This window comes from Colossoma macropomum, unplaced genomic scaffold (assembly GCF_904425465.1).
Source record: "Colossoma macropomum unplaced genomic scaffold, Colossoma_macropomum, whole genome shotgun sequence".
Taxonomy (NCBI): domain Eukaryota; kingdom Metazoa; phylum Chordata; class Actinopteri; order Characiformes; family Serrasalmidae; genus Colossoma; species Colossoma macropomum.
Window position 1 is genome coordinate 1,978,784 of NW_023494790.1, and position 12,918 is coordinate 1,991,701.

At 42.1% G+C, this 12,918-nt stretch overlaps 1 protein-coding gene across 1 annotated transcript; it reads right to left on the reverse strand.

Annotated features, from left to right (window-relative positions):
- Window positions 1-401: 401 nt before the first annotated feature.
- On the reverse strand, window positions 402-4,404 carry LOC118808794 (zinc finger protein 503-like). The gene is made up of 2 exons (XM_036571671.1): window positions 3,950-4,404; window positions 402-2,296 (listed from the first exon to the last, which is right to left on the reverse strand). Exons 1-2 carry the CDS (start codon window positions 4,190-4,192, stop codon window positions 986-988), a joined length of 1,554 nt encoding a protein of 517 aa, XP_036427564.1. The 5' UTR covers window positions 4,193-4,404; the 3' UTR covers window positions 402-985.
- Window positions 4,405-12,918: the final 8,514 nt, after the last annotated feature.

The window sequence follows — 12,918 nt, forward strand, 5'->3', positions numbered from 1 at the left end:
TTATGACCAAACATCCCGGTCATTTTCCATGTTTTCTAAGTAAAAATAAGTGAACACACCCTCTACACTCACTTCTGCACATTTTAATGAATTTCACATAATCAGAAGGGGGCCTGTGCAACAGTAAAGGCACATTTCAGATATTTTCTGTTCCCAATATGTTACATGCAGCAGATAAATTAAAAATTGTGCTCTAAAATTTGCAGAAAAATCCCACATTTAGGTGTATTAACCTTGTGTGATTAAGAAAACATGGTTATATCGGGTACATTCAAAACTTAGCATTTGACTGTGTATGTAACTATTAAAACTTGATATTACTGCATGTATTTTCATCTACATACATTCATACATTCCAATATATTTCCTTCAGTTCTCTGAAGACTAGAGGATGTGTTGGCTTATATTCGCTTAGAAAATCAACTAAATTTAATTTGATCGGGAGTGTCAAAACTTTTACATACAACTGTATATGTTGGATTAGAGCTCCTGTTACCAAAACACTTCTCAGAGTTATTATTTGGTCTGTTACATGTAATTTCACATCCTTTTATAGTATGAAATGGGATCTCAATTAGGATAAATATTATATAGAAAGAGATTATATATAAAACACTCCACTACAATGTAGTCATCAACTCTCCCTTTTAATATTATCATGAGTAAAACAGAGCACATGAGAATTTTAATGGCCAAAGACATTTTCCCTGAGTTCCACAGTACAAATCTCTCTCCATCAGACGCAGATGCTCCGTTTTTTTGAATTTCTGAAGATGAATTTGTACAGAGACTGTAGGCCGCGAGGCGTCTGGGTCCAAACCTACACGAGTCCCTGTTTATCGCTTCACATTTAATTCAAATAAAGCACTTGGAGTCTGTCTGAAAAGCCGTTTTTGTTGTTGTTTTTCTCACTTCAAGCTAATGTAAATAAATTAGATCCGGTCCTGAGATGGACAGCGCAGCATAGAAAAGAAATCTGAGTGTTTTACTGGTAGCTCAGACCGGTCGCAGTGGTCAGTCTTTGTCCGTACAGTCCATAGGGGGTGTAATAAGACCCCGTGGCTCCTGGTGCTGGAAGGGGGCTTTTGGAATAAGGATGATAGCGGCTAAGTCCCAGCGCGTGATGTGGGGTCCTGAGTGCCAATGCCCCTGCAGGACCCCCGGTCGGGGGTATGTGCATATGACAGGCCATAGCAGCGGCTAACGAGGACGACCCTGGATATCCCGCCAAAGACTTGTCCATGCCGACAAAAGCGGTGTGAGTCCGCAGGTGGCTCAGCAGCTCCTCCGAAGAGGAGAAGCGCTTGTCGCAGGGTCCGTTTGCCGAAACCCAGTTGCACACATGTGGCTGAGGGTCGTTGGGGAGCATAAAGCCATACGGGTATAGCGGGTGACCGGGTACGGCGGCGGAAGAAGGGATGCCAGGCAGTGGATGAGAGGGATAAAGCAGAGGGTATTTTAGAGCAGCAGTGGAATCGTGTGAGCCACTAGCGCAGTGATAGCTAAGGCAATACGGGTCGCGGCACAGACCGGCTGAGATGATGGATGGTGGAGAAGCTCCAGCCAGTGGGCTCGTCCCAGTCTTACTGCTTAGCGAGCTAGCGGCAGCCAGATGTGCACTCATCAGCTGACTACCAGGCTTGGTTGGGTCCAAGGTCACTCCATGGGACAGGAAATGCTGAGGGTAGCTGGCATACGCCCCTGCCAAGCCCCCGGGGAATGATACTCCAGCAGGGGCCAGAGGGAAGACGGTGTGGCCCGGCCGGTAGGGTGAAACCGGGGCCACGAGCCCTGATCCAAGAGTGGATGGTGGTGAAGAAACGACGGTGGCATCAGACGTGGCAGGTTTCGGTGTTTCCTGCTGTTGGCTCGCCTCTCCGTTCGCCTCTGAATTGCTGCTCGAGCTCACTGTCCCAGACCCCTCGCTGGGAGAGGTTTTATTACCCTCCACCTCCTTTTTCTCCTCCTTATCTCCTGCTTTAGAATCTGTGAGCTGAGGAGATGAAGGGTTACACGAGCTTGGGCTGCTTGTCCCTGGAGTGAACGGCCTGCAGGGGGCGCTCGGCACCCGAAAACCGCATTTGTCTCCGCTTGAAGGCGAACCTTTCTTCTCTGGTGACTTTGAGTAGGGCTTAAAACTGGATTTGTCTTCGGCTCCGATGTCGCTGATCTTCAGCGGTGTAGATTTGGACTCCTTGGACTGGTTCTGGAGCTTAGACGAGGACGGAGCGTCCGGCTTCCCGATCTGAGAACACGTCTGCGCCAGAAGGGCCAGTGGGCTCTTTTTGGCGTCCAGCTGTGAAAACAAGAGAGCTTTTTAGTCACGTTTGGGAGATGCGGCCTACACTTTTCACAGACAGAGATGAGGCCCAACCGTGGACAAAGCAGGATTGTTAATGGTGAAACACCACAGCGGGTTTAATCCTCAGCCACAAGAACTGCACTAAGAGAGGTTTAGCTCAGGTTTAAGCCCCAATTGGGTAAAGAGGTTTTGCTTAGTCAAAAAATAGATCCAGTATATTTCAGCATAGAAATACAGGCACTTTAAACCAAGCTAATATCTGTGGCTGCAGGTGAAGAGTTTCTATGGACTATTCTGATGTCCGCCAGAAGGTGTCCCACTTTCACCGTTAGCTGAATTCACCCTGAACGGCACCGACACCTGCTTTTCAGTTCCTAGTGGAGATTTTGTTTAGCTAAAAAGATTTTAGTGCATTTCACATCAAGTTGAGGGATAAAATAGAACTAAGAGACTTTCACTAACTTCACTATTAACCTCAAACACCTACACTCTTAACAAAAGATGGTTCTTCAAGGGTTCTTTAGTAAAGGGAATGGTTCCATTTGGAACCACGACTTCTATATAGAACCATTTCAAGCTTAAATGGTGAAATGGTTCTATATAGCACCCAAAAAGGGTTCTTCTACTGTTGCAAGCTTGACATTGTAACAGTAGAAGAACGCTTTTTGATGCTACATAGAACAATATACTACACATTCTCCATCATTCTGAACAACCATTTAAGCATGAAATGGTTCTGTATAGAACTTAGGGGTCTAAACAGAAGAACGTTTGAAGAGCCATCTTTTTTAGGTGTGTAAGTGGGCTCACATATCCTTTTAAGGATCCTCACAGACATCATTGAGGAAACATATTTCAGCACAGAAACACACTTAAATGAAGTCGAGTCGTGTGAGATCAACTATTTGTGTCTCACTTTTCCTGACAAAAGCCACCCGAAGGTGAACCAAGCCTGAAGTGGCTTTGGAGTTCTAGGAGATCTTGCGAGATGAGATGAAGTTAACACGCATTTTTTATTATTATTATTATTATTATTATTATTATTATTTCTCACACTTTAAAGTGGAATTCCTCTTTTTTTTTTTTTTTTTGTTTTTTTTTCCCCTCTGAAATTTTTCCATAACTCAGTGTGTGAGATGTAAACAGAGTGATTTCAGAGTGGTTTGGTGTGAAAAGGTTCAGATGTCTTTACAGTGGTGGTGATAGGAACCAGGGGTCGCCATGACTACAACACAAATATAGACATTTTATTCACTATCCAGAACCACCAGTGAACCTACACGAGTCTTCTGGGTTTATATGCAATGTTGATGATGGAAAATAGTGGAAAATCTGAAATAATAGCTTTTCATTAGGGACTATACTGCCTTAGAACACAATAGCTACATGTATCCCTCCACCATAAATGTATTAAAAAATATTTTAGGCCAAAACCTGATCTTAAAACTATCATAAAACAGCGTCTCAGTCATCAGGCAGTGAATTCATAACCATTTCATGTAGTAACTTTCTGTGAGGGAGCTTTTAGAGGTGGACGTCTGGTTCCTATCACCACCACTGTGAACAGTTCTGACTCAGTAAGTTTCTCTAGAGCAGAGCGTTTCACACCAAACCACTCTGAAGACCAAGAAAACGGAGCCCACGTACCTCTATAGGGCTGGTGGGAGTGGAGGACAGGGGGTGCAGGTAGTCCGGGTGCTGCCCCCCCACGTGCCCCCGGGCAGTCAGCATGCTGATTAGCCGGATGGGTAAGCGGTGCCGCTGCCTGTCTGGATCCCCCGGAGCTGAGAGCTGTTTCTGGGCTTTCCTGATCTCCTCTAGACCGTCCTTCCACACCGAGCTCGCCGAGCAGAGTCCCAGAGCAGCAGAGTCCGGAGGCAGGGCGAGCATGACCCCGCAGCCATGAAAATAATCAAAAATAAAATCTAAAAAAATAAATTAAAAATGTTTCGCGTTAACTTCAGTCTGAAAAACGGAGGGCAATAACTTTTAAAATGTTATTGTTATTTTTAGGGATGATGTTCTCTGGGGTTGGATGTTATACAGCTCGAAAAAAAAGCGTTTTCCTTCCTGAAACCGGACAGCTCAGACTCGCGCTGCTCTGCTGCTGCTCTGTCAGCGTCCTCACGAGCTCCGGGATTAAAGCGCCGCCGTCGTCCAATCAGAACGCGGGAGCGGATGACGTAGACAATGTGCGTTTTATTACTTTTTTTTTTTTTTTTTTAAAAAACATTTTATTGTATCAAGAAGATTTTCAAAGCAGTATAGTAAAAAAAAGAGAAGTATTCTTAAAAAAACGAAAATAACGACTGAGTGACGTGGCTATTTATTTATTTATTTATTGATTCATTTATTCATTTATTTATTTATTGTCGAGTCGATTTACACATTTTAAGTTCATAACTTTAAAAAATCAGTAAAATAAAAAAAGTAACTTGGGCACTTATGATTTAAGTAGAAAAATATTAAAAATGCAACACTTGTGTTTTTGTAATATTTTGTAGTTGCATAAACACAAAGATGGTTCTTCAAGGGCTTTTATTAAAGAGAGCGGTTCTCTTCAGGACCATGAGTCCTATGTAGAACCATTTGCATGCTTAAATGGTTCTTTGCATGGTAAAATTGTTCTTCGGATTGATAGATAATGTGTTGTTTATGGTTCTATGTGGCACCAAAAAGGGTTCTTCTGTTAATATTCATGATGTTAAGCTTGTAAGAACAGAAGAACCCTTTTTAGTGCTTCATAGAACCACTTCATCATGCAAAGAATCATTTAAGCATGCAAAGGGTTCCAAACAAAACTCATATAAATAGAACCATTTCATTTACTAAAGAACCCTTGAAGAACCATTTTTGCCACCCTTTCCTTGTTATGATAGTTGGGGTTAAATTGGGAAGATGTTGTTGTACAGAATAACGTCACATTACTATTTATTAAGACATCACTCTGTACTCGTTTTACATCTGTTGAAAATATATAAAGGGATGTTTGTAGAAATTTGACACTAATAATCAATTAAATAGTTGAATTGTAACTTAAAACATAACAATTACAGTCCTGTGCCAACGTTTAGTCAAATTCCATGTTGTTGGTTTGCTGAGTGTAAATAAGTAACACATCCTCTACAGACAACACACTTCTGCACCTTTTAATACCGCGTTTTCGTTTATTTGCTAAGAAAACAAATAACGTATGTGCCATTACTTTTGCACAGGCCGCATTCTATGTTTTATTTTTTCCCACAAATTTGTTAAATGCACAAAATAAGCAGTAACTGTGTGTTAAAATGTGCAGAAGTCTGTCTCTGTAGAGGACGTGTTCACTTATTTACACTTGGAACATCAACAACAACATGTAATTTGACCGGGGGTGCCTAAACTTTTGCACATTTGTACATAAAAGGCACATTAGGATCAGATAATGACAGAATTCAATAATAATCCACCTCCCGAACCTAAACAACCAGATAAATTAGATATTTGACTAATCAAGTGTATTAATGTACAATAAAGGATAAGTAACTACCCACTGAGAGTCTCTGCGTTTTGGTGTTGCAGTCTGATGCCGAGGGCCAATGAGATTTAGTTTAACTCTGACATGGAGATATTTTGGTAAAAAGCGGTGAAGTATTAATCTCTACAAACAGAATCTTCCTCGCTGACTGTTCATTACTCCTCTGCCGTGGCTCTGTATTTAAGACCGGCCTTCTTATCTCAGTCTGGTTTGAGTTTCTCTGGTAGACTCAGATGATCTAAGAGTTTTAGACACTGAAAGCACATTTGGTTGGTGTGAACAGTGTAACATATGTGTGCGATGTTGTGATTGATGAGCGGGTTCCTTTTTTTAGTCTGCGCTTGTCAGCTCCTGCCCCAGCGTGTGAGTTATTAGGGTAGAAAAAGGGGGAGAAGGGCGGCCATAAATCCAGCACTCCAGGCACAAACTCCCTTTATTGTGTGCGTGATGGATGGCCCTCCACACACCGCCAGCACGCGGTTTTATCAGGCTGCTCGGGGGGGCCAAGAGCAGTCAATGTCCCTAACTGACCGACTGACTGATTGACTCTCTCACTAACTGACTGTCTGGTTCACTGATTCACAGACTGACTGATCTATTGAGATACTGACTGACTTACTGACGCACTAACTGTTTGACCCAATCACTGACTAACTTGCTGACTGACTGAATCACCGACTGATTCACTGACTGACTGACTGACTTACTGAGATACTGACAAACTTGCTGACTGAATCACTGATTAACTTTCTAGCTGGCTGACTGATCGAATCACCGACTGACTTACTGACTGACTAACTTGCTGACTGAAAAGAATCATTGACAGATTGACTGAACCATTGACTGACTGATTCACAGACTGACTAACTTGCTGAATACTGACTTAGCGACTCACTGATTGATCCAGTCACTGACTGACTGACTCACTGACTGACCGATTCACTCACTGACCAATTCGCTGACCCATTCAGTCATTCATTCAGTGATTGGCTCCCTCACTCCATAACTGACTGATCACAGACAGACAGACAGACTGACTGAATCACTGACAGTTACTCGTTCACATACAGGCTGATTCATTGACTCAAATACTGGCTGAATCACTGACAGACTGACATTCACGTACTGGCTGATTCGCTGACTCAATTATTGACTGAGTCACTGGCAGACGAACTCAAATACTGGCTGACTCACTGATTCAATTACTGGCTCAATCAGTGATTGACTAGCAGATTGACTGAGGCACTGATTGAGTGACTGTAAATAATTTATGGTAAATATTGAATCATTTATAGTAGTTACCAAATAATGTGTAGTAGTTACTAAATAATTAATTAACAGTAGTCACTGAATAAAATGCTGAATAATTCATAGTAGATACTTAATAATAATAATAATAATAATAATAATAATAATAATAATAATAATAGAAATAATAATAATAGAAATAGCACCTTTCACAAACCCAAGGACGCTTTACAAAGAGAAGGGGGGTGGAAAGTTAATAATAAGCCTTAAGATTAATAATTGCCAGCCGAATAAATAGTCCTGTAGTTTAAGGGACTCGAATGAAATAAATCCAAACCTCACTTCAAATCACTGTCTACCCTTTTCAGTTCCCACAGTCTAGTCCTCAGTCTAGAACTCTGCTGTCCTTTTGTTCTCTGTGGCCCCTCACTTCACCTTAACCTCGTCCGTGAGTGCAGTAGCACTTTACGTCCTTCCTGCAGGAGTGAGGAGTCCACCAGCTACACCAGCTACACCTGCTTATTAACCGCTGAGTGTAATCAGTGTGTTTGATTACAGCAGGAAAAGCACCCTGCAGGGTCAGTGGTCCCCACCGCTGCCTCACTGGACTTCAAACCTGCAGCCTCGGAGACTTTTAGATTAATTAGCTGGAGCAGGTGCTGTGTATTAGGGCTGAACTCGGGAAGGTAGGTCTCCCAGAGCTGCTGGACACGGGCCAACCGCTGGAAATCAGCCAGCATGCATCTAAAGAGAACTGAATTATTAGCAAACACAAAAAGACTATTTTGCGCTTCCATCTCAGGGGCGACGCAGAAAAGGACCTTTATTGTGTGGGCTGTTGTTTGGTCAGGGAGCTTTTTACTGGAGCATTGTGCAGCCAACGGGAAGTGTGAGCTCACCTGGTGTGTGTCTATTAAAGGCCTATTTTCCTTCCATTATTTAGGTCATAATGTCTTAACCACCTTTCATGGAGGGCTCTGGAGGCCTGGTCACCTCTGTAGACTCTTTATATTAGCGTTTAACAGTGACCTCCCTGCTCAGAGACATAGATGCATTTGTAATGGCTTCACACTGTAATACTCAGCCACTCTGCACATTATGAATGGCTGTAATGTGTCTGAACTGTAAAAGAGCCTTCATTATTCTGCACCGTGCTTAGAATATATTAACTATAATTAACAGTAATGACCCTGCAAGGCCTGCTAATCCTTCTGCTTTCGTTGTGCAGCGAGCTGAACGTAACTGCACTGAGAAACACTGTAAAGCGGGAGAGCAGCGGTCTTTAACTGCTGGACTGTGGTCCACCCAGAACAGTATTTCAGGGACACTTGAAAAAAAGATTAATGTATGTAATAAACAGTTCTATTGCAGCAACGCATGAATATGTAGCAGCGTGTCTTCTGCAGCAGTCCTGTGTTTTTATGTAAACAGCTAATCCACCAGCAGCTCATCAGTACAGAGACTACAAGGCGAGATATCAGGCCAAAAAGTGGACATTTTGACGTAATTGTGTAGATTTTTAATTTTATTTGCTGTTTCTGGTCTAAATGGTGAATGTGGCTTGTTTAAAAAGGAAAGTAAATGCTAAAAACAGTGTTTTATAAACGAAGGAGCAGAGAATGTTACATTTTTCTCCCCGTTGTAATCTCTGCTGCGATACAAATCACTTTGAATTAACCTACTGAGAAAATTCAGTTTGAATTTTTGAGGAAGAATAAAATAAATCTGAAGCTCATAAAAGATCCACCAGAACGCTAAAAATCAATTAATTTGTTTATTTATTTGTTTTATGAAGAGATTTTTATTAAAAATGTTTAAAATATCTTTTATAAAAGTAAAAAAAGATTTTTTTTTTCTTTTTCTTTTTTCCCTTTCAAAAAATATTCTGCACTGTTTGGTTTTTTGCTTATTTGGTGTTTTACATATACAAAAAAAATGCTCATTAGATATAAAAGTACATGTAGTGCATGTTTATTTTTTAGTGGCCTGGACTAAACTTTACATTTTGAGCATTTAAAGGTAACCGCTGTCACCATCCACGTATTGTTGCTATCTGAACGAAACACTATGTATCTCTGAAATGATAACTTTTCCGGGAGAAGGGAAAAAATGCTTGTCATGGAAGTGTAACGATGAGGGAGATGAAGCAGCAGGAAAATAACAAACCAAGCAGGAACATGAAGTCAAGATACTTGAACTGAAAGAAAATCATGAAGAAAAACAATAAACACCAGGAAAACCACAAAACGGGCAACAAAAATCTGAACGAACAAACCATGAACACCTGAGTCTAACAAGAGGGCTGGGCTACAGACAACACACAGGTGAGACAGATAACGAGGAGATGGGAACAAACAATAGCACATGGTTAAACACACGAGAGAAAGTAAATGAGGAGAAATGGACAGAGACGAGGGCAGGGCAATACAGGGTGCTTATTATTGTTTTTATCCTAATTTAAATTTATTTTCTTTTCAATTTCTTCTCTTTTCATTTCCACTCCATGCTACTTTTTTTACATTCAATTTTCTTTTGAATCATTTTTATATTTACTCATCTGTAAAGCAGGTTCAATGACCACTGTGTATGAAAGGTGCTATATAAACTCAGCTTGCCTCAGTATGTTCATCATGAATTATTATAATAATTCTAAGATTATCATGAATCTTAACACAGTGCACAGTGTAATTGGAGCGTTCAAACTGTGCAAAACTGTTAAAAACTGGAGATACCAGGTTTCTGCACAACTACAACATTTTAGTTTGTTTATCCGAATCTTTATAAGCAAGAAATTTGATGTAACTGGATCTGGGCATGTCTTGGCTCAGTATCCTTGCTGTGGAGAATGTAGGAGGCAGTCAAGCAGTGCCTGACTTTATGGACTCTCTTCAAACTTCTGTATTTGACACAGCAGAAGTCAGCAAAGTAGGGAAAACATTACAGTAGTGGCGGCGTTTACAAATGGGAAAGTGATCTGTAAACCATTAGCGATACTAGCTACTTAGGCTTTGTTCACACAGCAGGTAAAAGTGGCCAAATCTTTTTCTTCATATGCAACACAGATGTGTGTCTGTGTCAGAGCGAACAGATAAACTCACTGAATCTGACATTTTCAATTCCGATTTGAGACGCTTTCATATGTGGTACTGAAATCTGATGCGTATCCGATCTGCAGCAGTGCGACTCTGAACAGCCAGATTGGAATTCATGCGGCTGTTGCATCAATCCAGCTCCACGTTTGTTATAATTTTGTGCTGCTGAGACTCAAAGATTTAGGCTGATGTTTCTGCACAAAGTAATTGAGACATCAAAACCGCTGTTTGTTTGAAGAGATTTAGAACAAGATGGCCGAATGCGGCCGTAGGAGACCGAGGCTGCAGCGTCAAAGAAAAGCTAAAAGTCTAAAAGCAGAGTTTAAAGAATCCGAGGACGCGAACCAAAGAAGTGACCGCACCCTTTTTACAGCTCGAACACATTCTGGGTGATGAGCCCAGCTGTCAGTCAGAGAAGCTTCATGGTGGCTCCTGTGATGCTGGTGAAGATGAAGCTGATCCTCCGGGAGCGACTGGCGTTGGTTGGCGGTCGTGATTGTTTACCTCTGGATGAGCCGTGAAGCAGCGTGACGCTCTGTTCTTTTGCGCATGTGGTCAGTTTAGGAGCTGATCTGCTCAGAGTGATGTTACAGATCACATTTAAAAGACAATCTGAACAACCAAACAAAAGAATCGGATTTGGTGAGAGAATCAGATATGGGGCCACTTTTACCTGCTGTGTGAATTTAGCCCTAGATTTACTGATTAGATCTTATAATTGATACTACATATGTTTTCTGATGTTGTATAACATACATTCTCAGAAATAAAGGTGCTAAACTGTCACTGGGGCAGCTCCCCTCTTGTCACTGGGGTGGAACCCTCAAGGCTCCATCTCAGCACCTTTAGTCAGGGAACATAACTGAACCATAATCCAAGCTGTACTGACTCCACACACCCCGTCTCGTCTCCAGGCTTTTATTTACTGTTCTGTTTAAAACATTCGGTTATGAAAAGGTACAAATACGAACTTTTCACCTGGACAAACTTATTTAAGGTTCACAATCAGACCTTAAAACCACTGTTGGAGCTTTGAGGGAACATTTACACTGTTTGTACCTTGATGAACGAAAAATGTACCTGAACAGAACCTTTATTACTAACAGTGTCCTGTTACCTATAAAAATTGACAGAAGTGCATCACAGCAGCCGTAGTGAAGGCTGTACTTTTGTTCAAGCAAGCTTCGGACATCAAAACGTCTTGGCTGGTAAACTGAATTTACTGAACTATCGTAGTGCTTTTTACTGTACATATCACCTCGCAGCAGCTTTACGGAGGAAGAGGACTCAGCTAACTTGCCAAGAAAAAGGATATGTGAGGCAGTTCTTGTGAGTAGGTGTAATGCAAAGTTGGTGACTGATGAAATGTAGAGGGACAGTGCCAGAACAGAGCGAGACAGGGTGACGGTGCGTGAGAGCGGCTCTTGACTCCCTCCGCCACACAGAAAATGAGAGTTGCGGTTGGCAGGCGGCGGCTGATCCTCAATAGAACATGCCGTCGAGTGCGGTGACGGAGTGAGCCGTGCTGTCTCTGTGGGGAAGGCAGAGCAGCTCTGATGGGTCTGATGGTGCACTAATGTTCCTGCTGATGGGCGTTTGGGTCTGTGAATGTGAGAGTGAAGCTCCGAGCTCGGAGAATCTTTCAGTCCGAATGGCAGGACGTCTCGCTCACTGTGAAATCCAGCGACGGGCTGGAAAACAGCAGTCAGGGAACATTACAGCTAATACGTAGCACTCAGGTATTTAGCATCAGGTGCACTTCCACCATCGGAAGGGGGCGTTTAATGGCTGACGTTCTTGATAGCGCCACCTTTCATGATTTGTCTAGGCAGAACGCCTCTTTATCTCCCCTACGGCTCATTTTTAGCGCCATGGTTGTAATTTCTCTGGCAGCGCTAGCCCGATCAGGCCCATGCTCACAGCGCTGAACTCCCAGAACTGCTAAAGCGTGTGTGAAAGGTGTGGCATGATGTGTGAGGAACCGCAGAACTCTGAAAGCTTTTCCAGCGACGCCTCTTGTTCAGGGTGTCTCATTAATTAGCCAAAGCTGCGGCCCTCCGAACCTCAGGATGCTAATCAGGCCTGAGGATTACGGACTGATGGCCATGCTAGGTGGATCTGACTCTCAGGAACCAAAGTCTGCTCCAGACGACGCCTTTCTTCCTGACAGCTGCCACATTTTTGTCTTAAGAAGTTTCTGGAAACTGCTGATTACCCTGAGAGATCCATCCCTTCCACTAATAGTCTTATAGGGGATCATGAGGAATCAATGTTTGGGAACATTAAGTGCTGCTTGAAGGCAAACTGTGGCTGATTTTTGAAGCCATGGAGAAACGCCGGACGGAAAAAAGTTTCGTTGAGGTATTGCAGAAGTCACAGACCAGGTATCAGGTAACTTGGTGTGTAAATTGCTGCTTGTAGATGCCATGTACGTTTCATTTGAAAACTTAATTCTTCCTTTCATTTATTTAAGAAAAGCCAGCTGAGACATTTTCACGCTACAACTTAGTGGGGTCCGAAAGTCTGAGACCACACTGATCCTGTGGAATTTTTCATTTTATTCTCCAAAAGATCAGGCTTTTAGAATTAGAAAAAAAAATAAAACTAAGAAATGCCATAACAATCACAATTGCTTGCATGATGCTTAAACTTTTGTCAAATTTAAGGTCTTTGTACAAAAAGGTCAGGGGCCGGAAAAAACTTTCTTTAATGCAATTTTCAAAAAAAACTTCTCAAAGTTCTCAGATGTTCTCTTAAGATAA

Bases quoted from the DNA above. Each gene is read 5' to 3' on its own strand.
- LOC118808794 (XM_036571671.1), bottom strand. From the start codon at position 4,192: ATGCTCGCCCTGCCTCCGGACTCTGCTGCTCTGGGACTCTGCTCGGCG. The intron at 2,297-3,949 runs GTACGTGGGCTC...TTGTTTTCACAG, and splicing joins CTCCCACCAGCCCTATAGAG to CTGGACGCCAAAAAGAGCCC.